The sequence below is a fragment of the Sinocyclocheilus grahami genome, unplaced genomic scaffold (assembly GCF_001515645.1).
Source record: "Sinocyclocheilus grahami isolate Dianchi unplaced genomic scaffold, SAMN03320097.WGS_v1.1 scaffold31.1, whole genome shotgun sequence".
Lineage (NCBI taxonomy): Eukaryota > Metazoa > Chordata > Actinopteri > Cypriniformes > Cyprinidae > Sinocyclocheilus > Sinocyclocheilus grahami.
In genome coordinates, this window is record NW_015505210.1 from 3,540,253 (window position 1) to 3,568,019 (window position 27,767).

At 36.5% G+C, this 27,767-nt stretch overlaps 2 protein-coding genes across 8 annotated transcripts in view; one reads left to right on the forward strand and one right to left on the reverse strand.

Moving 5' to 3' along the window:
- The first annotated feature begins 1,075 nt into the window (after positions 1-1,075).
- Positions 1,076-10,469, forward strand: LOC107576143 (aryl hydrocarbon receptor nuclear translocator-like protein 1). The gene is made up of 17 exons (XM_016262393.1): positions 1,076-1,098; positions 5,488-5,544; positions 5,660-5,807; positions 6,146-6,166; positions 6,280-6,318; positions 6,419-6,451; positions 6,566-6,723; positions 6,847-6,926; positions 7,024-7,116; positions 7,200-7,317; positions 7,405-7,572; positions 8,125-8,371; positions 8,644-8,750; positions 8,880-9,030; positions 9,976-10,064; positions 10,146-10,254; positions 10,343-10,469. Exons 3-17 carry the CDS (start codon positions 5,668-5,670, stop codon positions 10,467-10,469), a joined length of 1,680 nt encoding a protein of 559 aa, XP_016117879.1. The 5' UTR covers positions 1,076-1,098; positions 5,488-5,544; positions 5,660-5,667.
- A 1,614-nt stretch (positions 10,470-12,083) lies between these two features.
- Positions 12,084-27,767, reverse strand: part of LOC107574945 (BTB/POZ domain-containing protein 10-like) — a 19,335-nt gene continuing 3,651 nt past the window's right edge. For 2 of the 7 annotated variants that reach the window (XM_016261383.1, XM_016261376.1), the window contains exons 2-9: positions 26,239-26,388; positions 19,348-19,550; positions 18,324-18,576; positions 18,101-18,203; positions 15,035-15,158; positions 14,496-14,693; positions 13,984-14,094; positions 12,084-12,834 (exon numbers count right to left, since the gene is read on the reverse strand). In XM_016261383.1, coding sequence (XP_016116869.1) covers positions 12,521-12,834; positions 13,984-14,094; positions 14,496-14,693; positions 15,035-15,158; positions 18,101-18,203; positions 18,324-18,576; positions 19,348-19,550; positions 26,239-26,339 — 1,407 coding nt within the window. In that variant the 5' untranslated portion in view covers positions 26,340-26,388 and the 3' untranslated portion in view covers positions 12,084-12,520. Of the gene's footprint in view, positions 12,835-13,983; positions 14,095-14,495; positions 14,694-15,034; positions 15,159-18,100; positions 18,204-18,323; positions 18,577-19,347; positions 19,551-23,066; positions 23,427-26,238; positions 26,389-27,767 lie in introns of those variants that run through there. The other 5 variants (XM_016261398.1, XM_016261393.1, XM_016261388.1 and 2 more) reach the window with 4 other exon arrangements.

A 27,767-nucleotide genomic window follows, 5' to 3' on the forward strand; every position in this document is an offset into this window, starting at 1 on the left:
TTTTGGGTAGTAATTTTAAACTTCTGGTATTTTTCTTCTTCTTCTTCTTTCAAAAACAAACAAACAAACGGATAGCAACACAAGAAATTAATAGTAACTAATGTGTACATTTATTTAAACAGACACATTTTTTATAAACAATACTATTATGAATATTGTAATGCTGTTACATATTCCACATATGGAAGAAAAGCTGCAATTCTTCTTTTATAGTTTTATCTGTTTATTTATCCAGTTGGTTATTGTCTCCACTAGCACTGTCCCTCCTTTGTTTTTTCAATAGGATATGTTATGAACACATTCGTATTCCAATTGTTAACGTAATTCCTAAAAAATTTTTTTTTTAAAAATCAGAATCTCTCTCAAAGAAATTTAAAGCTCTACGGGTTAAGCGAATGATTTTCCAAAAATCTCATCTGTTTCTCAAAGGGGCAAGAACATTAGACACAATGCAGCAATATGAGAACCACCCCTTACTGGGATCATCAGCCATGTCGGTGAATCGCAAGAAGCCCTGTTTGATTGGCCAATCCGTGTGTCAATCATTCCTCCGTGAAATGTAACCGCCATTCTGACTGGCCACAACAAGTGCGCCTTTTTATCCAAAGATCCTATTGGTGGAAAATATAGGTTAGTGGTCCGACAGTCACACGAAGGAAAGAAAAGTAGGTCAGAGACTGATTCCGTTTATGTCACAGTTCCTCACGGACCGGACGTCAAATAACCGAAACGAACTGTGATGTTGAGCTATTCCTCCGGTAAGTGTGACGATTTGACGTTTGACCATTAGGTCTAAGTATTGCGTATTGCTTGTCGATGTATTATGTGCGGGTTTTTTGTCCGCTCGCATAATAATTTCAGTAGGAGGGGCGTCGGTGACATTTCTCAGGTTGAATACCTTAGAACCAATGCAGCTGCCACAACAACAAAAACATCATGTTGTCAGTGATTTAGTTAGAAAGTCATAAATCATAACAGAGCGCAGGCACAAACCCACACCCATCATCGATGTGAGGTTAATGGTCTGCGTCCCCTTTAAGATGGTGGAGCGCAAGTGTACTTGAGCCTCCTGTGTGGGTTGGTCAGTCACTTCAAAAGGTACTTACGTTTGCATTATATCAACTGTGTTCGCCTTCTAAATTGGTGCCGGGTCTCAAATCCTTATGAGCTGGCTACCTAGACAGCATTTTTGGGAGGATGTGTAGGCTCTCACAAGTGATGCTTTCTAGGTAGGCAGCTCAGGGCTACAGTGGCGTCGTTATGCTTCAGATAGCGGTTTCTCTACTATGTCCGTTTTGTTGCCATTTTAAAGAGAGCATTTTCAGAGAACAGATAAAGGGCGTGAGGTTAGTCACCACCATTCAGATGTGCCTTTTTAAACCAGTCTGCGTAGGCTACTGAGTGGTAGCCAGAGTACTAGCCTGAGTACTATATGCATACAACGGTGTCCAAAATCCATTTAAAAATCTCATATTTTGCAGTATTACTAGGCAACGATACAAATGCAAACACATTTGTGACACTGACCAGAAGTCACTTTTGCAAAAGGTCAGATGTTCTTGCTTTCACTGAAGCAACCTTGTTCTTTGCATCATTCTCGGATCATGCTGGATATTATGCCGAAATTTTCAGCTCAATTTTTATGATGAGAATATAATTAGAAACTTTAAATTAAAAGCCAAATGGAAATGCTTTCATTGCAAAACACTGTATAGGGCAGACGGGGCTAGTTGTCATATTTTTACTTGAGTGAATATTTCTTAGCATGGATTTATATTTCATAGGGAAAATCTGTATTTAAGGCACAAACCTTAAATTCTTGACTACAAAACATTTGAACATTTCTACCATGTAAAAAAAAACAAACAATTCATTTAACATAATAGTTGCCCACTTGTGAGAACATGCCCCAGTAGTGCAGCTTATTTTGGCACACTTCATTATTATTACAGTGTTACAAATATTAATTTTGTTTAAATATTAATATTTATAATTAAATGAAATTAATTTACAAAATATCTTAATTTAATTTCTGTATTTTTAAATTATATACATTTTTAATTATTAATTTATTTTGAATCATTATTAAATGTATTAATTTAATATTTTAGATTTCTTATATTCAAATTAATTGTTAATACAGTATTAATAAATAATTGTTGTTGTCAATACAATATTAATAAATGTTAAATATTTATAATACTAATATTTTAAAATGTTAATATTACATATTAATTACCATTGAACACCAAATAGTACCTAATGAATGTAAATCATTTGAAATGCATGTGACAACCTGGTCCAGCTTTACATTTGTGAAAAATAATATATCTTATAAGACAGTCTGCTTTCAGTCATGACAAGTCTAACAAGTTATGTGAAAGTGCTGCTTCCATATTGTAAGATGGGTGTGTGGTGTTCATTTGACGTAACTGCATTCCTAAAGTACAGCATCAAGCACTCATCATTAGGGCGTTCATCTGCACTTACTTCCTGAATTAGTTGTTTTTCCTTAAACCACATCTGGACTTTTTCCGTTCATCCACACGTAATGTTTCTCCTGAATTTGTCTGTAACAACTTGAAATGAGGCTCTTAATTAGGATGGGTAATACAGGTATAATCTTTAAATGTTACATTGTAATACAGTTGCCATGAAGGGAGGTTTAATTTGCATATTTGGCTTTCACCATACTGAAATCGTCTTGAATTCGAATAAACTGAGATTACCTACTTTTATCTTTTTTGCTCGTCGCTTTCTTCCTCTTTTTTTTTTTTTTTTTCTTTATCTTTGGCAGTCTGTTTGGGCTAGCCCACGCATTCGAGAATAGATCATTTGTAGAAGGGTGGAGTGATGGTGGTGCATGAGCGATGAGAATAAAACCACTGAGTTTTTTAAAGGGGTCATATGATGCGATTTCAATTTTTCCTTTCTCTTTGGAGTGTTACAAGCTCTTGGTGCATAAAGAAGATCTGTAAAGTTGCAAAGACTAAAGTCTCAAATCCAAAGAGATATTCTTTATAAAAGTTCAGAGTCAACCACACCTACCTAAAACGGCTCGTTCTAACACGCCTCCACGTCTACGTCACTATGTGGGAAGATTTGCATAACGCCACACAAATGTTCACGCAAAGAAAGAAGGCGTACTACTTTATTTGGTCTTCCAAAAGAGGATGATATCTGCTTCATCATGCCTAGAGCTGATCCGTGCTGGTCGCTGAGGGAATACATCAACTTCGCGCTGTGGATCGCCGGATCGGCTTTCACTGGGGCCGAAGCGGAGTCCAGCCCGGGGTCGTCACATGTGGTTGCCGCAAGCCCGCCGGCCGCGCCGTTCTCAAGCTCACCGGCCTCTGCTCACTCAGCCCGCCGCCGCTCACTCTAGCCGCCATTTTTTTAACCTTAAACCGCATAAACACATTTCATTACACCAAATACACAAAATAATGTTCTTTTTAACAACATCATATGACCCCATTAACACTTTTGTTTAACTATGTGAATTTGAAAAGTGTCTTATGCACTTATCACTGCACTCTTGCTCCAGCGTGGGCATTTAAACGGCTGATTGGAGGGTCTGCAAACACACTTTTTATTTCAGCAGAAAATCCCATCTGAACACAGGGGACTCCTGTTTAATTTACGGCGGGAGAAAGTGGGTCTTTCTTTTTGCCAGTTGTGTTTCTGTAATCTAAATGTGGCTTAGATTGTGAGCTTTCCAAAGGTTTCCTGGCAACCAGAGCAGGTCATTGATGAAGTTCACCGATTCCTCCGTGTGTATGTGAGTGTTTGTGGGTGTATGAGAGATTTTTTTTGGTAGATAATAAGGAAGCTCAAGTTACCTATTAACTTGAAGGGATAGTTCACCCAAAAAAGAAATTACTGTCATCACTTGCTTCAGTCCAAACGTTTATGACTTTCTGTATTCTGTGGAATATCTCAGTGTTTTATTTTTTTTCTCAATAACTCCTTGGCTGCTGTTAAATTTGTTTGATCTTTTATGTTAAATTTTATATTAAAACTCCTTTTAATAGCAGTTTATTCAATGTAAATGTTCCTGCTTGTTTTAACCATTTATTTAAAAACCTAATTTATAAAATGTACAGTTTTAAGCAATTAATGGCCTATATCAAAATGACCTTTTTACTGAATGTTTCAGAGAAGGTCATTTTATCACAAATTGTTCCATATTTAGATGCGAATGCTGTAATGGATCCAACCAGGTTCCAGGTGATCCAGCCAGGTTTAGGACCCTTCATGCTACAGAATCTGCCCTCCTTAAGTTTAAGGTTGCCCCTTTTAACAATATTTTATTGGCAGTTGATATTTAAAGGATAGATATTTTTCAGCTTGTGTTGGTAATTTGTGTTCTGCATCAGCTAAATTAAACAGTGTTGTGCCGCAGGGATCTGTTCTTGGGCCTATTTTATTTTCATCATATTTGTGCCTATTGGGCTAAATTTTTCATAAACGCAATATTTTGAATGATGTGTACACTGATGATACCCAGCTATATATCCCAATTGATCCATCCTCCAATTGATCTCCATCCTTTGATGCACTTGTACATTGCTTAGCCGAGGCTAAGGCCAGGTTACACGAGTGATTTTCTTCATCATAATATCAAAAAGACTGAGTGTGTTGTCTTTGCACCCCTTTCTGTCTAAGGAAATTATAAGAAGGCTGTGTTATAAGATCATCTTAAGAATTTGGGTGTTGTCATGGATTCAGCTTTGGTTCTAGATACGCAGGTCATTAGTGTTGTCAAGGCTGGGTTCTCCCAACTCAGAATTATTTTTAAATTAAAACCAATTCTCTCCTTTAAAGACCTGGAAACGGTCATTCATGCATTTGTATCATCACACATTGAGTACTGTAATTCTTTATATATATTTCTCTGGGTCAATTATCTCGTCTTGCAGTGGCCAGGCTTCTGACTCATACAAAGAAGAGAGAGAGTATAACCCCAATTTTGGTCTCCCTTCACTGGTTGCCTGTAAAATTTAGGTTTGAGTTTAAGGTAAACCTAAGAATTTAGGTTTTGAGTTTTGGAAAGCACTTTGGTCAGTGGCATTTATTTTAAACATGCTATTGAAATAAAAATTTGTATTGTATTGTACAATGAAATCCAATGGGGTCCAAAATGGTTTGGTCCATTTGGTCAAAAATGGTTCACGGACAAAAAAATAATTTCTATCAAAGTGGATGTCGGATGCAAAATTCACTTTTACATGGTGTTTGCATATAAATGTGTCTCAGCTGTGTGTGGACACAACCACCCTACAATGATAAAAATCCATTCACTTAATCCCCCAAAAAACTAAACTGTCTCAGTTATCAAGCTGTTTTGATTGTTGGCCCCGCAATGTCTATATAACAATGTCTCGTAACCTCAAATGCAATGTCTTTGTGAAACTGAAATGTAGAGTTTGTTGTCAATGGAAACCCATTTGGTTGTTATAAATGCAGATTTATTTTTGTCCACAGGAACTTGCCACAAGTGGAAGGACATGCATTGAACATCTGCTTGACTGAATCTGTGTGGTGAGCAAGAGCATCTTGTATTCTCTATACACACATTGATTTAATATAGCATATTATAGCCATTTTAAAGAACTGTTTATTTATTTATTTATTTTTTGCCCATGTTGCTCTTAAGATGATCTAATGGCAGACCAAAGAATGGACATCTCTTCCACGATGAATGAGTTCATTTCCCAGAGTTCTGCAGATCTCATCAGCAGTTCCATTGGCACTACGGGCATGGACTACAACCGCAAGAGGAAGGGCAGCACCACCGAATACCAGTGCGTGCACTCCTGATAGTATAGTTTCGGTTTTCTAAAAAAATTGCCAGTTTATGAATTGTAATTTAATAACAATTTTAATGTTGTCAGATGAAAAGTGGCATGTTTGCAGTTCACACATCTGTTTTTTCTCCAAAATATCTGAAACACAATGTTTTCTTCACTCATTATCTTAATAATAAATAATATATAAATTGTGCAATTATTCATATTTTAAATAATAATATTTAATAATAAAGTTATTTATATTAATTATCTGTGTGTTTATAAGTATATTATTTATAATTATTCGATTAAAGTGAATGTATAATGTATATAATTAATGTTTTGTTTTACAGGATTGATGGCTTTTCGTTTGAGTGAGTAGAGATATTTCCTAATATATTTCACAAATGTACCCTACTAATAAGATCATTGAAAAATAATGTAATTTAAAAAAAAATTGTTTCATGAAAAACTATGGTTTTCACAGTGATAGTATGGACACAGATAAAGATAAGGCAATGGGAAGGTAAATGAATATGAATTACATGAATTAAATACACAGTTTTAAGACATAAAGAGATTAATAAATTAATGATTAATAAATACATATTTTCTCCTAAATCCAGGGATGACCAGCAGGGCCGGATAAAAAATGCCAGGTAAGGTGCAGATTAGATTTTTCTCTGCTTCAGAGGATACATATATATTGTATGTAAAAGAGGTGTGTTGCTTGTATGTTTTCAGCTGATTTTTTATTTAATTAAATTTTTTAGGGAGGCTCACAGTCAGATAGAGAAGAGACGCAGGGATAAAATGAACAGTTTTATAGATGAGTTGGCTTCGTTAATCCCCACTTGCAATGCCATGTCTCGCAAGTTGGACAAACTTACTGTACTGCGCATGGCCGTCCAACACATGAAAACATTACGAGGTGAGAGCTTTCTACCACAGAACCGGCCAGAATACATCTGATCGAGCTCATTATGAGTCTAAAACCAAACTTTTTCCACATTTAATTATGCTTGGCTTTTCTCTTTCTCTCTTTTTCTTGTAGGGGCCACCAACCCATACACAGAAGCAAACTATAAGCCAGCATTCTTGTCGGATGATGAATTAAAGCACTTGATTTTAAGGGTGTGTTTAAAATATCAACTCCAAGGCTTTTGAGAATTTATCATGTGGGAAACTTTTAGGATTTATTTTAAAACTCTTCTTCCCTCTCTCTCTGCAGGCTGCCGATGGCTTCCTCTTTGTAGTTGGCTGCGATCGTGGAAAGATTCTCTTCGTCTCAGAGTCTGTTTATAAAATTCTCAATTACACTCAGGTATATTTTCTTGATAGTGATCTCCATGCTCTGATTCAGTAAAGTTTTTGACGTTAATGCAAACTGTTCTTTTGCACCATCAGAATGATCTGATTGGCCAGAGTTTGTTCGACTACTTGCATCCAAAAGACATTGCCAAAGTGAAAGAGCAGCTGTCATCATCAGACACGGCTCCACGGGAGCGACTCATCGATGCCAAAAGTAAAGTTTGTTTTAATAGGTGTTAGCAGTCATTTTACTCACATTTTAGCCAAAGGCACTTAGACTGATGTTCGGTTCTCTCTGAAGCTGGTCTACCAGTGAAGACTGACATCACTCCCGGCCCCTCCAGACTGTGTTCAGGGGCCCGACGATCTTTCTTCTGTAGAATGAAATGCAACCGTCCGTCTGTCAAGATGGAGGACAAGGACTTCCCCTCAACTTGCTCCAAAAAGAAAGGTATCAGCAGCTTTGCAGGTAGTTTGCATGGGTTAAAAGACTTATGAATAGAGAGAAATAAAAGTAGAAAAAATAGGCATTTTAAATAAATAAATAAATAAAGGTTTAAAAAGTGTGTGTGTGTGTGTGTGTATATATATATATATATATATATATATATATATATTTGTGTGTGTGTGAAATTGAGATTTATACATCATCTGAAGACAGAGTAAATAAGCTTTCCATTGGTTTATGTTTTTTTAAGATAGGGCAATATTTGGCCGAGATACAACTATTTGAAAATCTGGTTCTTAGCTATGCATATTACTAAACAAAAATTACGTTTTGGTATATATATATATATATATATGTATATGTGTAAAACTTTTAAAATAAAATTTAAAAATAAGTATTTCTTAAAAAAATTAATTAGGGAATATAAATGAATTAGTAGATATACAGTATATATAGAATATTAGCAGAATATAAAATATCTGATATTTGCTGTTTTTCCATTATTTTGCGTTCTCAAATGTGTTCTTTTTTTGCTTCAGAGGCTGATGGATAAATCTCTCCCTCTCTCTACAGCAGACCGCAAGAGTTTCTGTACGATCCATAGCACTGGCTACCTAAAAAGCTGGCCGCCCACCAAGATGGGTTTGGACGAGGATAACGAACCCGATAATGAGGGCTGCAACCTCAGCTGTCTTGTGGCCATTGGCCGCCTACATCCGCATATCATCCCCCAGCCCATGAACGGCGACATCCGCGTTAAACCCACAGAATACGTCTCCCGCCACGCTATCGATGGCAAGTTTGTTTTCGTCGACCAGAGGTGAGAAGGTGTTTTTAGATCCGTGTGGCATTATCAGCAAGAAAATTCCAGAATGTTTTCTAGATCTTTTATAGGATACCAGCTAAACTTTTAGATGCACTTTAGTATACGCCTTTAAGGCTCAAAAGACCACTAATAATGTCTGGGGTGAGCAGATTTGATAACTTTCTAAAATTAGATTTGAATTGTCAGAAACCTCAAGGGTCTACAAGTATTGATTTCGGTTCGTGTCAGTGGATTAGCATCTCATTTAATTCTTTGTTTCCATTTAGGGCGACAGCCATCCTGGCGTACTTGCCTCAGGAGCTTCTAGGAACATCATTTTATGAGTATTTTCACCAGGATGATATCGGTCACCTCGCCGAGTGCCACAGACAAGGTTTCTGTTGTATTGGCTTGATCACCTAATTCATACCATTTGTAAATGAATGTTTAAAAAGTGCTTTACTCTTATAATGCCAGTCAATATCACGTTTGTAATAAATGCTCATTTGCTTTTTTACTTCAGTGCTGCAGATGAGAGAAAAGATTCATACAAACTGTTATAAATTCAAGATAAAAGACGGCTCTTTCATCACTCTGAGGAGCCGCTGGTTCAGTTTCATGAACCCCTGGACCAAAGAAGTGGAATATATAGTCTCTACAAACACTGTGGTTTCGTAAGTGTCACATCATATAATGTTTGTGAATGTTTGTTTTTTGAATCGGGCAGAGGAAATAAGCACAGGCCCCACTGACGTAATTCATAATCTAATAAATTTGCCTTTCATACACTACTTAAAAACTCATTTACTTCAGTGTTATCATACACAAATAATTAGTGCATGTAATTGTAAAAAAATTTTAAAAAAATGTCATGCCCTCTGCCTTTAAAACACCATTTCTGATGACATACTGAAGAAAAAATTGTTTAAAAAATAACATTATTTGTAAATCAATTAAATAATATATTATAAAACATGAAAATAATAATTATTAGTATATTAATATAAATATAACAATAATTATACAAACAATCCAATATATATTAAATAAAATACTGTAATATATAATACTAATAGTATAAAATGTATAAATATTAATAGAAATAAACACATTAATAATAAAATTTTATGTATGTGTATTTTTTAAACCATTTATTGTAATACATAAGTATTAATAATAATAATACAAATACTATTATTTAATAAAAATTTTATTTAATATGTGTGTGTGTGTGTATATATATTTCTGTTAAATTGAATTATAGAGAATAGTTTTATAGTAAATAGTTTTATTATAGTAAATAAATTATAATAAGAAGAAATGAAATAATATACAAATCTATTCAAAGTGTTATGTAATAGTATTAGTTTTATTTTTATATATACTATATTTTGTATATGATGTGTATTAATGATGATGATGATGATAATATTATTATTTATTAAACCATTTTATATAAAACATGTTTATTATTATTATTAACAATAAAAGAATAAGTTCAGACCCTGCCAGTTTTTTAACTCTGCAATGTCACATTTTGAATGTCGATAGTATTTTTCTATTCATTACATTCTAATGCAGAATGATATTGCTGATTGTGCTGAATGGGGTTGTTTCAGGGGCAGTATGCTGGAAGGAGCAGACCCTAGTTATTCCCAGTCAGCCTCGTCCCCTCAGAGCATGGACAGCGTTTTAACATCAGGAGACGGTGAGATCACTTTCCAGCTGAGCAGTTTCTCTTACAGATCTCTTTTTTTTTTTAACATTTATGTGCGTATGTTTCTGACAGGTGGGGGGAAGCGTCCTCTTCAGACGGTTCCTGGTATTCCAGGAGGGACTAGAGCGGGAGCTGGCAAGATTGGACGCATGATAGCAGAGGAAGTGATGGAGATTCAGAGGTACGTGCAGCACCCGGCACATTTAGGTTGCACTGCAATGTTGTTCACAAAAACGATATTTGATTCTGTAATGATGTCCTGCCCCCAGGATTCGAGGCTCCTCCCCTTCTAGCTGTGGCTCCAGTCCTTTAAATATCACTCCCACGCCCCCACCTGACACCTGCTCTCCAGGGGGAAAGAAGGTGAGAGAGCCGCCTCGCAAAATCACTCTTTGACCACATTTACACCTACAGCTAATGGAATAATTCACCAAAAAAATCACTTTTGCTGAAAGTTTACCCTCAGGCTATCCAAGATGCAGATGAGTTTGTTTCTTCATCAAAACATATTTGTTGAAATTTAGCATTACATCACTCTGCAGTGAATGGGTGCTGTCAGAATGATAGTCCAAACAGCTGATAAAAACACAATAACACAACCATTTACAAACCATCAATTAATGGCTTGTGAAGTGAAAAGCTGTGTGTCTGTAGAAAATCCATTGGCCAGTCAATAATCCAAAATGAACGCAGAAATTTGCAGCAAATTTTAATTTTTGGTTAAACTATTCCTTTTGGGCAAGACACCCCAGGTGACTGATTAAAACAAGATTACATTTTTAATTTTCATAAATGTCCTGAACAAAAATCTGAACATTGGGTAAAGCCAGGTTCAGAATTATTCTAAAATATTTACTATGGGGACTTTGGATGTCTCTTTTTATCACTCCAAAAATCAGAAAATACTGTCAACACAGTTTTCACGTTTTTAGGAATAAAATGCTTTATAATGTATAAAATATGGCAACAAAGCCCTCTGTAAAAACCTTCAGAATAAAAAAAGTTTGGTATATGGAAGTGCTTTTAAAGGCTGTTTTCTCAAATTTTACAGATGAATTGCTAGAGATGATTCCTCATGGAGCTCTTCTCATGCCTGCTTCAGCTGATGGCTTTTGATTGGTCCGTGGCTGAGATATTTTTGTTCTATGTTGCCATCCAGTGGTAAGATCTGAGGAAATTAAATGTTGTCAGGGGAATGGTTTGACAATTGAGATCTGAAAAATCAATTAGCACCATTGTGAATTATTTTGTAGGTCAAAATCATTTTGTTAGCATACTTCTAAATTAATTGAATTAGTGTGACATAAAAAGTGTGATGGGATTTTTTTGAATATCAAATGTTTCTTGAGCACCAACTCAGCATATTAGACTGATTTCTAAAGGGGTATCATGTGACACTAAAGACTGGAGTAATGATGCTGAAAATTCAGGCTTTTCCATCACAGGAATTAAATAACTGTTCTCTACTTTAATATATTTTGAAATGGAATTTCAAATTGTAATCATTTTTCATTTTGTAGTTTTGATCAAAGAAATGCAGCTTTGAAGAGTATAATGGAGTTCTTAAAAAATAAAAAAACATTCAACCTTATCGACCCCAATCTTTTGAATTGTAATGTATATAGATGTTTATGTATATACGTTTTTAAGCATTTCATAAAATAATTCAATTTTAACAATTTTTGCATTGACATTTTCATGACAATACAATGGATACAAACGTGCTTAATTGTTACAAAAAATGCATATTAAAGTAGTCTTAGCTTCTATGCAAAATCTAATTTTTTTAGGTGAAATTTAAATCTTCCTGGGATCCACCTATAAAATTTTATGAAAACGTGACAAAGGAATTATAGTCATTGCTACATTTAGAACCAAATCTAATTAACCAAGCATGCTGATTTGATCATGTTTATTAAAATAACATTTCTCAAGCAGTACACGAGAGGAATTTCTCTCTTGATAACTACAAATAACATCAAAATAAAAAGTACTGTACATGTGACATCATTTCAGTACTCATTCATTGGCCATGCATCACAGTGAAGCTCCACAGGTGCTCCGTTACACCCCGTCCACGTCAAAACCAGAAGGGATTCTCATTTTATCGCATGATGTCACTCGCTCGCAGGGTGCTACAGTGGGTTGTGCTCCTTTTTATTGCTAAGTTAAACAGCCACACAGCACCACAACATAGTACAGTCACTTCAGATACTAATCAAAGGAGTGATTATCAACTTTGAGTGTCTAATTAAAAAAAACTCCTTTGGTTGAGGTCTATGTGGGAAAGAAAGGCAGTGTCCAAAGGTCATGTGCTGCCACAGCGATCGTCTTTGACACTCTTAAGGCAGGAGAGGACTTGAAAGGCAATGTGGTCTTGGCAGCATGACTTGGCTGGCCTCTCTCTGCAGTGCTCCAGTGGTGACGTGTGTGTGTGTGTGTGTTGGTCAAATGGATGGGGATGAGGCATCGGGATCAGGGTCATACTGGTGGCTGGGCTGAGGGTGGTTGGGGAGGATGTCTAGTTCATCCACCTGAGGCCCGGGGTGCATCACCACCAGCTGGTCCTGAGGGATGTCTGCGGCTGCTGCGGCCAGGTTGGTGATGGACTTGCTTTTCACGCACTGGAAGTCCACGTGTCGGCTTTTGCCTTCCTCTTTCTCCCATGACATACGGATGAAGGGCCGCTGGACGTAGTTGTAAATGACCTCAGGACGTCCGCCGGGTCGCTTCTTTACCTTCTCTTTGTAGGTTGGGTAACCTAGGTGCAAACATAGGCACAGCATTAGCAAGAATGCAAATTAAATGGATAGTTAACATTATCTAAAAAAAAAAATCTAATTATTCACTTTCACGTTGTTCAAAACCTGTAAGTCTTTTTTTGTGTGTGTGGAATATAATGGAAGATATTTTGAAGAATGTTGGTAACCAAACATTTTGATTCCCATTGACACACAATTGAAGTCAATGGGAACCGAAACTGTTTGATTACCAACAGAGTATGTGAGCGGAGCGGTGTGATTTTGCCTGGAGCTAGGAGCGGATTTTTTGAAAGTTGGAGCATTGAGGTTTTCACTCGCTCCGAGAATGCTCCGCTACCGCTCCGTCACCAGCACAAATTATGCCAACTCACACATTAAACATAATTAGATAGCTTGACATATGTGGATCACATATGAAAGTTAAAATGGCGATGGACGAGTGCGGGAGGTTAAAGCATGTTGTAAATCGTACAGTTTGTTAATCTCCGCTCGAAACTAATGTGCTGCTACATTGCTGCACACGGACAGAACACACAAGCTCGCACATAATGTGCAGATCGCACGCATACATTCAGGAATGAAGAAAATTTGGTCAACGCTGTCCTGTGATTTATCAGCTTAAAAACTGAAAAGTTACAGCATATTCTTTCTGTTTCTGAAGTAACTACCCTCAGCTTCGCCATAGTAAAGACGTTGCACAGACAAGTAAGCTAAGCGAGTTAAGCAGTCATTTAATATGGACTTGGGCTAATTGTAGTGTTCCAATAAACCATGTTAAAACTATTCTTCTAGTATTGTGCATTTATTTTTCGTTTAACAATTTCTGAACAGAACTTTGATTTTTCAAGCATAGTGAAATAATTTAGCCGCTGAGCGATGTTTCTGATCAGTGGAGCAGGAAATGGTGAACTCGGAGCGGAGTGATTATTGAATGCTTGGAGCGCGGAGGGGAAATTATTACCACTCCACTCCACTCACATACTCTGGTTACCAACATTATTTAAAATATTTTCTATTATAAAACAGTGTATGGTTGATTATCCCTTTAAATGTGTGTAATGTGTGAATAAGCTAATTTCATTTCAGGTTGATCTGAAAGCAGCCGATTGAAAGCCATCTTGTCCACGTCCTGTTATTCGGTCTCTTACCTTCGATGCCTAATCGAATTTTCTTCAGTCCTCTCTCCTTCAGAACCGACTTGGCCACGTCTCGGTTTTCAATGTATTTGAAGAAGCGGTATAGTTTTGTGCTGTATATAACTGTGTGACACAAAGACAAAACCATTATGACCTTGATTTATACGAATATATTCCTTACAAACCGACAATGATCTTTGATACATCCAGACTTTTCTGGCTAAAAACAAAAGAAATCTTGCTTATGTTAGTGAGTTGCTATGTGGTTGCTAGGGTGTTCACCCATTTTATCATCTACAAGGTCAAAATCATAACACAACAAGCTGCACAGTTTGCGGTATCATTCATGTTTGTAGCAATATGGGTTAAAGGTGTTCAAAAACCACAAGTGCACACCACTAATGACCACGAACAATCACTTCTAATACCCCCCCCCCCCCCCCCCCCCCTAGAAATTACCCATAATGCAGTGATTGACATAGAGATAACAGTGTGTAATTGAGGTGCAGCTGAAGTAAACTGACTCTGTGAGTATTCCTCTCCCATCTGCGGCGGATACTCCTCATCCCAGTCCACCACGTCGTCGTCGGTCAGCACCACCACATGACACTCCCTCTCTCCGCTCTGAGCGCTGGCCACCATCAGGGGCAGCACCATCTCCTCCAGATAGAACTCAAACTGCCGCCGGGCACCATCATTAGACAGCTCATGCATGAGTGCACCTGCAGCCCACATGTTCCAGAGTGTTATTCAAATCAGCTCATAACGATTCAGCAGCTGACTCACTGATTTAATCCAGCCATATAATGACATATACATGATACTTTCAATTAAAAAAGCAATTACAATGTAAACCGGTCACGCTAACAGCATCCAGTGACCCATATCTGGCAATCACATCGGATACAGCACTGACCTACTTCTGCTCTCTCGCATCTACCATCCTCAGTCAACCAAAACGCTCGGAATACCATCCAGCTCCGCCGTTGCCGTGACAATCAGAGCGTTTTCCGGCACAAAAAGACTAATCCGTTTGGTGCATTTGTCATGTTAATATACTCACTGAGGTCTCTGCACTTGATGGTGCTGTAGTCGAAGGCAATGCAAAGGTAGTCACATGCCTCTCTCAGCTCTGGGATGGATATCCCATCAGGGCAACGGATTATCCCCGATTTGTAGTAATCCTGCTAGTTAAAAGAGAGACGCAGAGGAAAAACAAACAGGCGGCCATTACTGAAGCAGCACCAAAGATAAGCAAATGGCTCCGATGCCAGATAGACACACACCCCCCCCCTGCTTTTCCCACTCTTCACACGCACTGATCCATTTAAAGCCAGCCAAACGTGGAAAGAGCTCAACATACGGACAGCATGAAGACGCTCAACAAAACACTTCACTGAAAAAAAAGAGAAAGCTTCAATATGGCTGTTATTTCTGTAGTGCTGTCCTGATTTTTCCACTGAGCTGAGCCTCACGGTAGAAGCTTAACCCTTTCAATGTCACAGAGACGGGCTTGTAACGAATGCCAAAGTTGTCTAAATAAATAAAAAAAATTCTGGTTAAACACTGTTGTATACAAAATGTCCATTTTAAATATGTAATATATATATATATATATAACAGAGTCGAATGAACGTACGGTCATATACACTTAAAACGCCTATCTTGGCTCATTCTAAACACAAACTAATAAGGTAATGAAGAAAATATAGTATAAAAAGTACATATATGTATGCATGTACATATATGACATACACACACACACACATATATATACACACATACAGGTGCATCTCAATAAATTAGAATGTTTTGGAAAAGTTAACAAATTGTGTATTAAATAAATTCAATGCACACAGACTGAAGTACCGTATTGGCCCGAATATAAGACGACCCCCCTTTTTCCAGATGTACCTTTTTGGAAAAAGGCTTTTTTAAAACCAAATCTTAGTTTTTCTCAGTAAAAAACTTTTTGTCTTCAATTATTTTCATATTGCATATTTTTCCTATTTTAATTTTTGTTTTGAAAATATGGTAAAAACTGGTAAAATGTACCAACAATCACATTAAAAAAATATACACTTTTTGATACACCATTAAAAAAATAATAATAAAAAATAAAAAAACCGTAGCCCATCTGAATTAGGACATTTAGGCTATCCGTCTAATAGTAGCCTACCAAAATCTTATTAACAGTAGAAGTTAAATCTTACTGCAGTCTTCAAATCGGAGTACTGTCTTACGTTTTAAAATCACAAAGGGAGCTTGGTCCCATCGGGCTAACGTGACAGTCATGACTCATGCAGCTGTAAGCTTTTCTTATTCTTTTGTTTTTACTCGCGAGCTTTACAACACGCATTACATTACGTATTTCATGGCACATTCGTTTTATGCGTATTTGGCGCCACCTATTTTTGTACGTGTATTATTGACATGTCAAAGTCTACACCCTGAATATAAAACGACCGCGTTTTTTCAGATGTATTTCCAAGAAAAAAACATCGTCTTATATTCGGGACAATACGGTAGTTTCGATTTCACAAATATCATTTATTTCTGTGATGCAAAGCTGAATTTCCATCAGCCATTACTCCAATATAAAGTGTCACATGATCCTTAAGAAATCATTCTAATATGCTGATTTATTATTAGAATTATCAATGTTGGCAATAGTTGTGCTGCCAAGAAACTGCGATACTTTTTTCAGGATTCTTTAATGAATTGTTCTTGAATGGCCCAGCCAGAGCCCTGACTTAAACCCAATTGAGCATCTCTGGAGGGACCTAAAAATGGCTGTCCACCAACTTTTACCATCTAACCTGACAGAACTGGAGAGGATCTGCAAGGGGGAATGGCAGAGGATCCCCAAATCCGGGTGTGAAAAACTTGTTGCATCTTTCCCAATAAGACTCATGGCTGTATTAGATCAAAAGGGTGCTTCTACTAAATACTGAGCAAAGGGTCTGAATACTTAGGACCATGTGATATTTCAGTTTTTCTTTTTTAATAAATCTGCAAAAATGTCAACAATTCTGTGTTTTTCTGTCAATATGGGGTGCTGTGTGTACATTAATGAGGAAAAAAATGTAACTTAAATGATTTTAGCAAATGGCTGCAATATAACAAAGAGTGAAAAATTTAAGGGGGTCTGAATACTTTCCGTACCCACTGTACATAGCTTTGATAAATGTAACTTTTTATAATTTTATACTTTATAATCAAACTACTTATTTTTTTCTTTAACAATTATTTTAACTTCATTATTCTTAGCAAAAATACATTGTCTTAATTAAGTTTTATTTACTACCATTTTTATTATTACACATTATTAAAATTATTATCAATATATTATTCATAAATTGCATTTTAAAACACCATACACTGTTCAATGCAAACTTTTAGATGCACTAAAATCTTCTCTGAAAATCTCATGAAAATAGCATTGTGTGGTTTTGACATTGTTTTGACATTGTGTCAAAAAAAGAAGTTCAAGGTATTTGCAATATTACATCTTTGAATTGATCTACTTAAAGAATCGCAACTACAATTATTTAAACACAGCTTTGGCCGAACACGCAAGAGACCTTCATCCGCCACTGGATACCTTCCTTGGGCCAGGTGCGCGGACCTTACACAACTAATAAACTGAAATGATTAGGTCTGCAGAACACATTCATATATTTTTATGTGAGAACTGTGCTACATATATAGTGAATATCAAAAATGTGTAGATTTGTACATTCATAACATAAAAGCCATGCAATTTTATCAAAACCATTAATCAGCTAGGATCAGAACTTTCCGTTTTATTAAATATGAATTGATTTCAAGGTCAGTAAAAGTCATAAGGCAGGAACAAAAAGACAAAACATGCTGGCACTGATTCTTAAGATAATACAGGGAACCAAAGAAACCAGACAGTAGGGAAAACGTTCTGCTGAGTTGCCATTTTTATGTGAGAAATAAAATGAACACATTTTATGTGTTTTTAACAAAACATTACGCTTTGTGCTGAAGTCATGTGAATTTTGATACTGCAGTCTAATCCGGCACTTAATCAATATGCGGTACACTATGCCAAATAGATATTTAAAACCTCAATAAAGCTTTTAAAGCATAGTGCACTCACCAAAATGGCTCTGAACACGGTGGAGCTGATTCCCTCAGCAACCTCATAGTCTCCCTTTTCATTAGGACGCGTGAAGTTGTGTTCCCGTCCAGATCCGAACATCCTTCAAGACAAAGCCCACCAGTTATTTATTAAAACACTGACACAATATGACAACGTGAATGATTGCATTGAACCGATAATGAACAGACAAACTGAAAGAGGTGACCGAAGTTTATCCTACCTGCCGAGCATGGTGTTGGGTTGGGCAGTGAAGATGGATGGGTCGACCACAAAATGTGTGTTGTCTACAATCAGAGTGACTCTTTCGGCAGTCCTCAAACTGCGAGGGCCCTCCTTGACGTTTTCGCACACGTAGATCATGTCGGAGCTGTGGGTTTTACTATGAGGGTCGCCATAGAACAGGCTGGAGGTGCATGCTTTCTGAGGCCTGGGACTCGTGGAGCGCGATGAGCAGCCTGAATCCCGGTCACGGTCTGAGGAATCAACATGGAAGTTAGACAGGAGTCAAACAATACAAGTGAAGCTTCCCAGTACCTACCGACTTGAGCATCAGTAAAGATACCAAAGAAGCCATCAGTGTACATAAATGGTAACTCAATAAATTCAATTCAGCGACAGTTGGCGAAGTTGCAGCAAGACATTTTAACCCTCACGATTAAATAAAAAAAATTTAAACAAAATTTCAATTTTATGTAGACTACTGTTGAAAAGTTTAGGGGTCCGTAAGATATTAATGTTTATTCAGCAAAGGTGCATTCAATTAATCAAATCAATTTCAAATAAATTCTTTTGAACTTTCTGTTCATCAAAGAATCTTGAAAAAATGTATCAGTTTCAAAAAACAGTTTTCAACATCAAAAAGAAGACTTTTTTTTTCTTGAGCAGCAAATCATAGAATTATTTCTGAAGGATCATGTGACACTGAAGACTGGAGTTATGGCTGTTGAAAATTCAGCGTTGACATCGCAGAAATACATTGCATTCTAAAACATATTACAATAGCAAATAGTTATTTTAAAATGTAATCATATTTCACAACATTACTGTTTTGATCAAGTAAATGCAGCCTTGATGAGCATAAGGTACTTTTTTCAAAACCATTAAAAACGAACTGACCAGCAAATGAATGTTAAATAATTATATAAATACAACTACTTAATATGTAGGGTTAATATTAAAACAAGAAATGTATTTTGAAAGATTTGAGAGAGTTTTTTTTAAATGGTACAGAATGAACTGCTCACTGCTGAGGTGCTGGCGTATGGGTGAGGTGACGTTCCTGATGCAGGGGGTCAGCTGTCCTTCGCCTCTCTCGTGTGAAGAATCCCTGGAGCGATCACCAGAGCGCCGTCTCTCCCTGGAGTGGTCCAGGGGTCCTCCTCCGCTGGCTCTGTGCAGGCTCATTTTCCCCAGCTCACCCTCCAGCTGAGCTCCACGCGGCTGACCACTGCCGGGAAAAGCCAACACACAGTCAGATACACACGTGAGCATTCGACTGGTGAGGGAGGGCTGGTTCGAGTGCATCTCCACAACGCGAGGAACTCGCCAAGTGCATACAATAAACTTGGATGAACTCTGGGCTCTAAAAGTGATGCTGAGTGTAGGAAGTTTGATGACAGCAAAGCGCAATTTCTCACTGTTCCCTGAAAACCTGCTGCATGAAACAAAAGGACAGCAGTGCAGGTTCACTTTCAGCACAGCCTCATCTGTCAACAAACCACTGTATTGTCCTGTGTAATCACAGATGATTCATTCCCGTTTGTATTCATTTTATTCACCTCATGTGCTGTGCTTGTGAGGAAACAGTGACTAAGGTTTAATTTTAACCTAATCCTTTCAGGTGACGGCCTATATTAAAAATTCAAAATCCAGGAAAAAAAAATTAATAAAACCCAGAGAGAGAAATATTCACAAAACTAGCCCTGGTCTCTTCGATTATGTATTTACAACATAAATTGTGCTAACAAAAAAAAAAAGAAGTGATTTTTAATAAAATTGAGTTGTATTAAATTTAGTTAAATTATAATATTAACGTATTAATCAGTGTTATAATAATTTTTTTAATTGGAATTTAGTTGTTATTTTTATATTTTCAGTTTTTATTTAAAATTGTATTAAAGTTTTAGTTATTCTATATGTGTGTACCTGTATGTTTTTTATTATTTTTGTATTTCAGTTTTAGTTATTTTAGTATGTCAAGTTAAACTAAATGAAAAAGAGAAATGTTTCCTTGAGAATGAAAGATGATTTAAAAATTTGTATTACTTTACAATATTTCAAGTAACAAACTAGTTAGTTTTAGATTGAATTAACTGTAACAACCCTTATAGCAATAATAATAATAAATATATAAAGCTATAAAATACTAATGAATCCTTTATAAACCCAGACATCATTTAAAGCCTCCAGACTGCCTATGCCCAAACTAGGTGCTGTTAAGGTGCTGTCTTGCATTAATACTCAGGCCTGAAACAGGATCATTACAAGACAGACGACCTTGAAGCAAGGAGACTGGAGTGCAGCACAGATCAAAGCAGAAAACACAGTTAAAGACACAGTCTTTGTGGCCTTTGCACTGAGCCGATATGACTCTTTCTTCCCTTGCACTGAAGAAACATAAAAGGGTCCACTGAAGCGTGCATGGGCAGAATATTCTGTTTGAATAAATGATGAATAGGCTGGAAATAGGGCCTGTTTTATCCCAGCGAAAGTGCTGTCTAATATGGACCTCTCGATTTATTTCGACTCTCATGACTGCACCAGCCAAAAGCTTTGTGACCCCATTAACCAACCAGAGCGTGACCAGAGCCCACGGCACCGCCATACTCAACAGCAGCTATAAGTTCAATAAGTTCTGCTGCATCTGTTTTGCTGTGAGTTTTCCCACCTGATGCAGAACACACATGCAACTATCTATAGTTTCCCACCAATAAAATCAATAAAAGCCAGTCTGTTTTTATTTACACAATTTGAAGTGTGGTCACATTAGTCTTTGAGCATGCATATATAATTTTTAATATGGACCCCGCAATACTGCAAACCAAATGTTTTTTGGGAATTTGCAGGTCAGTTAACCAATATATAACATCACACAGCAAAACCTAAAACTTATTTGCGAGTACATGTGTTTCCATGAATATGAATAGAAATGGAATGGAGCGAAAAGTCTGGTGTGACCTTTACAGTCGCTATCAGACATAGATTGGTCATTTTACAGATACCAACACTTGTCTATTTAACCTAGAAATTTCAGAAAGATGGCACCCGGTGGTGGGTCTTTGAAGAGTTATTACACACCGTGTGTTTGATAGGAAACAAAGGTGTTCACAGATTAAGTAATTTGTTTTGTTTGCATAATTATTGATAAACATTTATTCTCAAATAAAAAATATTTGTTAATTAAGTTCACAAAACAATGCTTAACATAATATAATTTAGTAAATTGAGTGATATAATGGTTTAAATAATATTAAGAATAGTAGTCATTATTACTATTATTGTTATAGTATCAATTAAATAATTATAATGATAATAATTATAAAATATTAATACTAATATTGGAACAATATAACATTTTATATATATATATATATATAATATAAAATATTCTCTAAAGGTTATTTCATTGTGTAAAACAGAAATAAATAATTAAAATACAAAAATCTTCCCACATAGTGAGGTAGACATGTGGGGGCGTGTTAGAACGAGCCGTTTTAGGTAGGTGTGGCTGACTCTGAACTTATATAAAGAATATCTCTTTGGATTTGAGACTTTAGTCTTTGCAACTTTACAGATCTTCTTTATGCACCAAGAGCTTGTAACACTCCAAAGAGAAAGGAAAAATTGAAATCGCATCATATGAACCCTTTAAGAATAATAGTAATTATTATTACCCTGATCAACTTTAAAACCTATTGTTTTATTGCTATACTCTAAATATTATTTAATTGTGTAAAACAGAATCATTAAAATAAAACAACTCGTAATATAACGCAATGTAATGTATTGTGTGATTATGTAACATAATAAATGGTTAAAATAATGGTTTTGGATATTGTTCATAAGACACTTTAAAATACACCAAAATCAGTGTGTTTCATAGTGTGTTTCAGCTGAAAAAAAAACACTATGCAAACCATTGTACTACCAACACTTCTCAGCAGCTTCCTCAGTCTTTCTATCTGATTGATATTTTAGCTGCCAAGATCCCAGCCATTAATGCAATGGTGAAACCTGAACTTCAGCTGCACCCTTTGAGTACCATCTGAGCAGTCTAATGATTCCCTAAGCAGCTCAGACCGAAATTCATTCAGTACACAGGACAGGCTCACTCAGCTTCTGAGTACTGTCCCATGTAGAGATCATTTCAAAGATCCACTGCCAATCACATGCATGATTCCTATATAATTACAAGTCAAGATCACGTTTTGCTTCTCTATTGCATCAGCCCAGAAATGTGCCAGGCAGAAGTAGCCCACAACGAATTGAAATGATGGCATGACTGTGGTGTCTCCAGACCCTTAGGGGACAAGATCGTCTTCTTGACAAGACAAGCCGATTGAAGATCTGTCCTTCTGCATGTCAATCAGCAAGAATAATTAAAAAAAAAGGACAAAAAGACGAGCATTTTTAACTTGACTTTTGTTCCAAGTAACTGTAAGGGCGCACAATCCATTCTTGTTACTTACAGAAAAAGTAGCATCAATAATTCAGCACACTGCTGACACCGCTCTAATGTTAAACAGCCAGACAATGCGCTCCTGAAGCGCACTGCCTGCAGATATGCGTTTAAATGACGCATACAACTCATTTCTAAACGACAGAATATTTAATGAAGAAACTGCATAGGAAATAGTATCTATAAACAAAATTAATACGCATTTTCCTATATTCTCGCAGGACTTTCTAAAGCAAAACAGGCCTCTTTAAAGACTCATTCTCACAGTGAAGCGCGTGTACGTACCCGCCTGTCTTTAAAACAAAGCAGCAGGGAAACAGCTGATGAATGAACGCACAAAGAACGAGCGCTGCTTCGCACAACGAGGGCTTGCCAGGCGACTTAGCATCCTCGGGCATTACTTTCCAACTTCAGCATAATGCGAGTCCAACTCCGGTGTAACTTCTTCGCTGCGAACACAGCCTCCAAATGCAGCTGTTTGAGAAGAAAGGACGCCCTCAGGTAGCATAGTAACCTGACGGAGGTAGCGCGTGCATGAATGGCTGCTCGCTGTCTCCGCTATACTGTGGCACGCGGATGATGACGTAGGCCGACCCTTATAACATCTCCTGATACTGTAGATTCTCTCATGCACGATAACACAATAGGCTGATGAAAGAGACGGCGTGATGATGGGAGTCATGCCGATGGAAAATGAACTCGGTGAACCTCCCCGCAACCGCACGAGCGTTAAAAGCGTTATACAAGACTTCATAGAATGACCTTCTATTCTGAATATAGTACAAAGCTAATTGAAAGGTGAAGAAAAAGTGGGTGTTGTAATGCACGACCTGCCGTGAATTCAAATCAATCGCTATATTTGGTTGACATCAGTGTCCTTTTATAACCTTTACCTATCCTTGACAATAAAAGGTGCGCTTGTAACGAACCAAATAATTTAATAAAATAATAAAATGATGAAAACTGTACTTTAAAAGGCATGTCTTAAGCTGTTTTTTTTTTTACTCTTCCTTTCATTCATAACCAAAAGCTTTTATGGCCATTGTTTCCGACTACATCCTTACAAGCGTTATTTCTCAACGGCCAGCAGGTGGCGCTGACACACAAAGGCGTACAGGTTGTACAATGTACTGTAAAATTATGTACTGTACAGAGACGCTCTCTATGCTTTTAGTTTTTTTCTCATTTAAAATATGCAAAATCGATTAGAAAGGTACTTTTGGGGTTAAACTTTTAAAACGTACACTGCAAAGATGCAAAACCTTATCAGTGGCCTTATCATGTGGCCATATATAATTTAAAGGGGTCATATGATGTTGCTAAAAAGAACATTGTGTATTTGGTGTAATGCAATGTGTTTATGCGGTTTAAGGTTCAAAAAACACATTATTTTTCACATACTGTACATTATTGTTTCTCCTCTATGCCCCGCCTTTCTTACAAAGCTCATCGGTCTTAAAAAAGCGAGGTGTGCTCTGATTGGCCAGCTATCCAGTGCGTTGTGATTGGCTGAATACCTCAAGCGTATGATGGAAATGTTACGCCCCTTACCATACTGTGTTTCCGTGTGTCCCGGCGCGACGAGACAAAACCAATAAAACCCATTACAAATGAGGCATTTGTTGCATCCAGTCGGGACATAATTACTGATTATAATGACTTATACTGTTTTTACGCGTTGCGTATTGCGCTGCGTAAACATAAAGCCATGTCTGCATTTGTGATCTGAGAAATGACAAACAACGAGCGCTACTCTACACTGCTCAAACTCGCGTTTGAATGATCAGTGGCAAATTCTTTAAATATAAAAAACTTACTTACAGGCTGTGAGTCAGAAGCACCAGACTGTCCTTGCAAAGTTGGAACTGCCCCAGTTTATAGAAACATTATGTCCTCTTTTGGAAAGCCAAACAAAGTAGTTTCGCTTTCACAACGAAACACAGCGGCTTGAGTGAGCGGCGCCGGCGGATTCGACAAAGGAGGCTCGCGGCAACCACATGTGACGACCCCGGGCTGGACTCCGCTTCATCCACGTTGAAAGCCGATCCGCCGATCCACAGCGCAAAGTTGATGTATTCCCTCAGCGACCAGCACGGATCAGCTCCAGGCATGACGAAGCGGATATATTACTCTTTTGGAAGGCCAAACAAAGTAGTTTTGCTTTCACATTGAAACACAGCGTCTTCGCAACATGGCAGCGGCGGCCGCAACAACAATACTACAGCGAGAATAAATTTTTATTTTATAACCTTCTTTCTTTGCGTGAACATTTGGGCGGCATTATGCAAATCTTCCCACATGGTGACGTAGACATGTGGGGGCGTGTTAGAACGATCTCTTTGGATTTGAGACTTTAGTCTTTGCAACTTTACAGATCTTCTTTATGCACCAAGAGCTTATAACACTCCAAAGAGAAAGGAAAAATTGAAATCTCATTATATGACCCCTTTAAAAACTAGGCTGTGAGGGATAAAAGTACAGTGCATTTAATGGATTGTATTGTTGTTTAATAACATACTGATAATGTTCAGCTGATGAAAAGTCTTTCTGAAAATAACTTTCAGTAGACAAAAATTCCATAAAACAGTTTGTATCATAATAAACACTAAGTTTATCTATCACAGCCTCATTTTTATCCACTTTAAATTCAACGAGGCATCTAACCTAAGGTCTAGCTGTTTAATACCTGCTTTACACCCTATCACTGAACATTTGCTTGTATTGTAACTGTGAAAAGGGCATTTCTGCATTTCTCAGATGGCACTGGCATTGATATGCACTGATATCACTAAGATAACCATATCAAACACTGCTGAACAACAAAACATTACTGGTTTCAGTTAATCGCACATTTGTGTAAATTTTTGCAAGTTGTTGCTCAGTAACTTTAGTATACTATCATACTATAAACAGATATGTAATATCTTCCAGATATGTAATCTTCCATCATAATGCAAAGTTCCCTATAGAAATCAGTATAGCCTACACACTGAAACAATCAGCACGATGCACAAAAACATACAATATTAACTAGTGCTAGGTAATGACACACATTTCATGAATCAATTCAATTTCATTTCACAAGCTCTTAATCGATTAGATTTCGATTCATTTTGAAAATTATGTTTGGTGAAGTTTTGTTTACGCATTGTCAGAAAACAGAATTAAAAAAAAGAGCGATCTTGGAATCTAAGATTCTACCCATTTAAGAATCAAAAAGTAGATTGATTAAAATTGATTCATATTATCAACTCAGTCCCATATATTAATTATATAAACAATGGATTTAGCATTTGGAGTGAATCACAATGAATTTAACTGTAGAATAAATTTTACATCCCCATACCCTATTCCAAATGCCTCTGATAGTGCTGTGTTTTTGAAGGAAGGCTATGAAAATCCATGCAGCAGGTGGACATGCCTATGACTGAGAATCTCTATTATTATCCAGACTTACCTTAAGTGTCTGCAGATTCTCCTAGACGGACATGTTGTCCATTGATCCCAATTTTCTGAATCACTAGAGTGGCTGTCATAAGAGATGGAATGTCCTGCCATCTCAAGAGAGTTGTTATTACTGGACCTTTACACCTTCAGATCTCATATCCTATCAGAGCAAAAAGAATTTAAACAATGTTTTCATTCTATCTGTTGCCAAAACTTCCTATGATGCTTTTAATTTATTAATTTCTTTTGTCCAACTGCATTATTTTTTTTAAGTGCACATTTATTTTATTGCATCATTTTATGTGCACAAATAACTTGCATGAAAATTCAACTGTGGTTGAATTAAAATTTAATTATCGATAAACACACATTTTGTGCTATCATAATTTTGAAACAACCCTAAAAATCCTTATGATTTTAGAAATCAAAAAAGATTTTACTGAATAAAAAGAAATTCCTACAGGACTTTTGCATATGGATTTGATTACTAGAGCCCTACTGGATATTGCATTACGTAATGTTTACAAGAACTCTACTTGTACTCAGGGTTTCTACAGACATGAACAAGTTAAATTTAAGACTTTAAGACCTTTTTAATACCCCCTTATATGAAATTTAAGACCTAAACCTGTAATGGAAATACACATTTTATTACATGCATATATGTAATATTTAATTTCTTTAAATAAACAAAATATCATTGCTGTAATAAATTATATTTATTACTACGAAATACAGTGAACTTTTCATATCAGCAGACAATATTCCATACAAAATATCCCTGCAAAATAACTGCATCACTGAGATTTTTGGTGGAGTAAACCATTTATTCTGAAGCAATATTTTCATCAGTGTTCTATCAGCTTTTACATACTTAAATCTGCATATTATTATTTACAAAGACCTAATTTTAACCTTTTTAGATGTATGCATCCTCTTTCATGTCAAATTATTACAATTTATCAATAAATTCAATATACACTATAGGGCTGCTACAAGTCAGATTAAATCATTTACACTGCAAATAACAATAATTACAACTGCAATAACTGATGTTATGAGATTATTGTTTTAAACATACTTCTCAACTCAACTACCAATAAGTGACGGTAAGTCACTGAATGAGTGAGTCACCGAGTCATTCATTCAACTGATTGAGTGTGTTATCATGCTGGTATCTTAAGGACTTTCGTGGACAGCTGACTCCTAAAGCTTTTGATATTCTTCATATTCTGTGTGGTGGTCAAATAGAAATGAATCTTTTCCAATAAGTTTAAATAGATTTGTACCTTTTATGGGCATTTTTACCTTTATAAAGCCATTTTTCTAAAAGTGTGCATTATCTTTTGAGTCAAATTTGTACATTTAATCAGTGAATTAGAATAATAAGACATTTGGGCTGTTACCAAGCAAATGAAATCAGTATCAACAAAATTCATCTTTGGAATCCAGACATAAGCTGCATCTGAAGTGGCATTTAGATGTGTTTACACACTGTTTAATGCAGAACATGAATGCATTTAACCCGCAGTTACAAAT

Excerpts from the sequence above, each read along its gene's own strand:
- LOC107576143 (XM_016262393.1), top strand. The coding sequence starts at position 5,668 with ATGGCAGACCAAAGAATGGACATCTCTTCCACGATGAATGAGTTCATT. Across the intron at positions 6,319-6,418 it reads AAAGATAAGGCAATGGGAAG|GGATGACCAGCAGGGCCGGA; the intron begins GTAAATGAATAT and ends TCCTAAATCCAG. Across the intron at positions 7,573-8,124 it reads AGGTATCAGCAGCTTTGCAG|CAGACCGCAAGAGTTTCTGT; the intron begins GTAGTTTGCATG and ends CTCTCTCTACAG.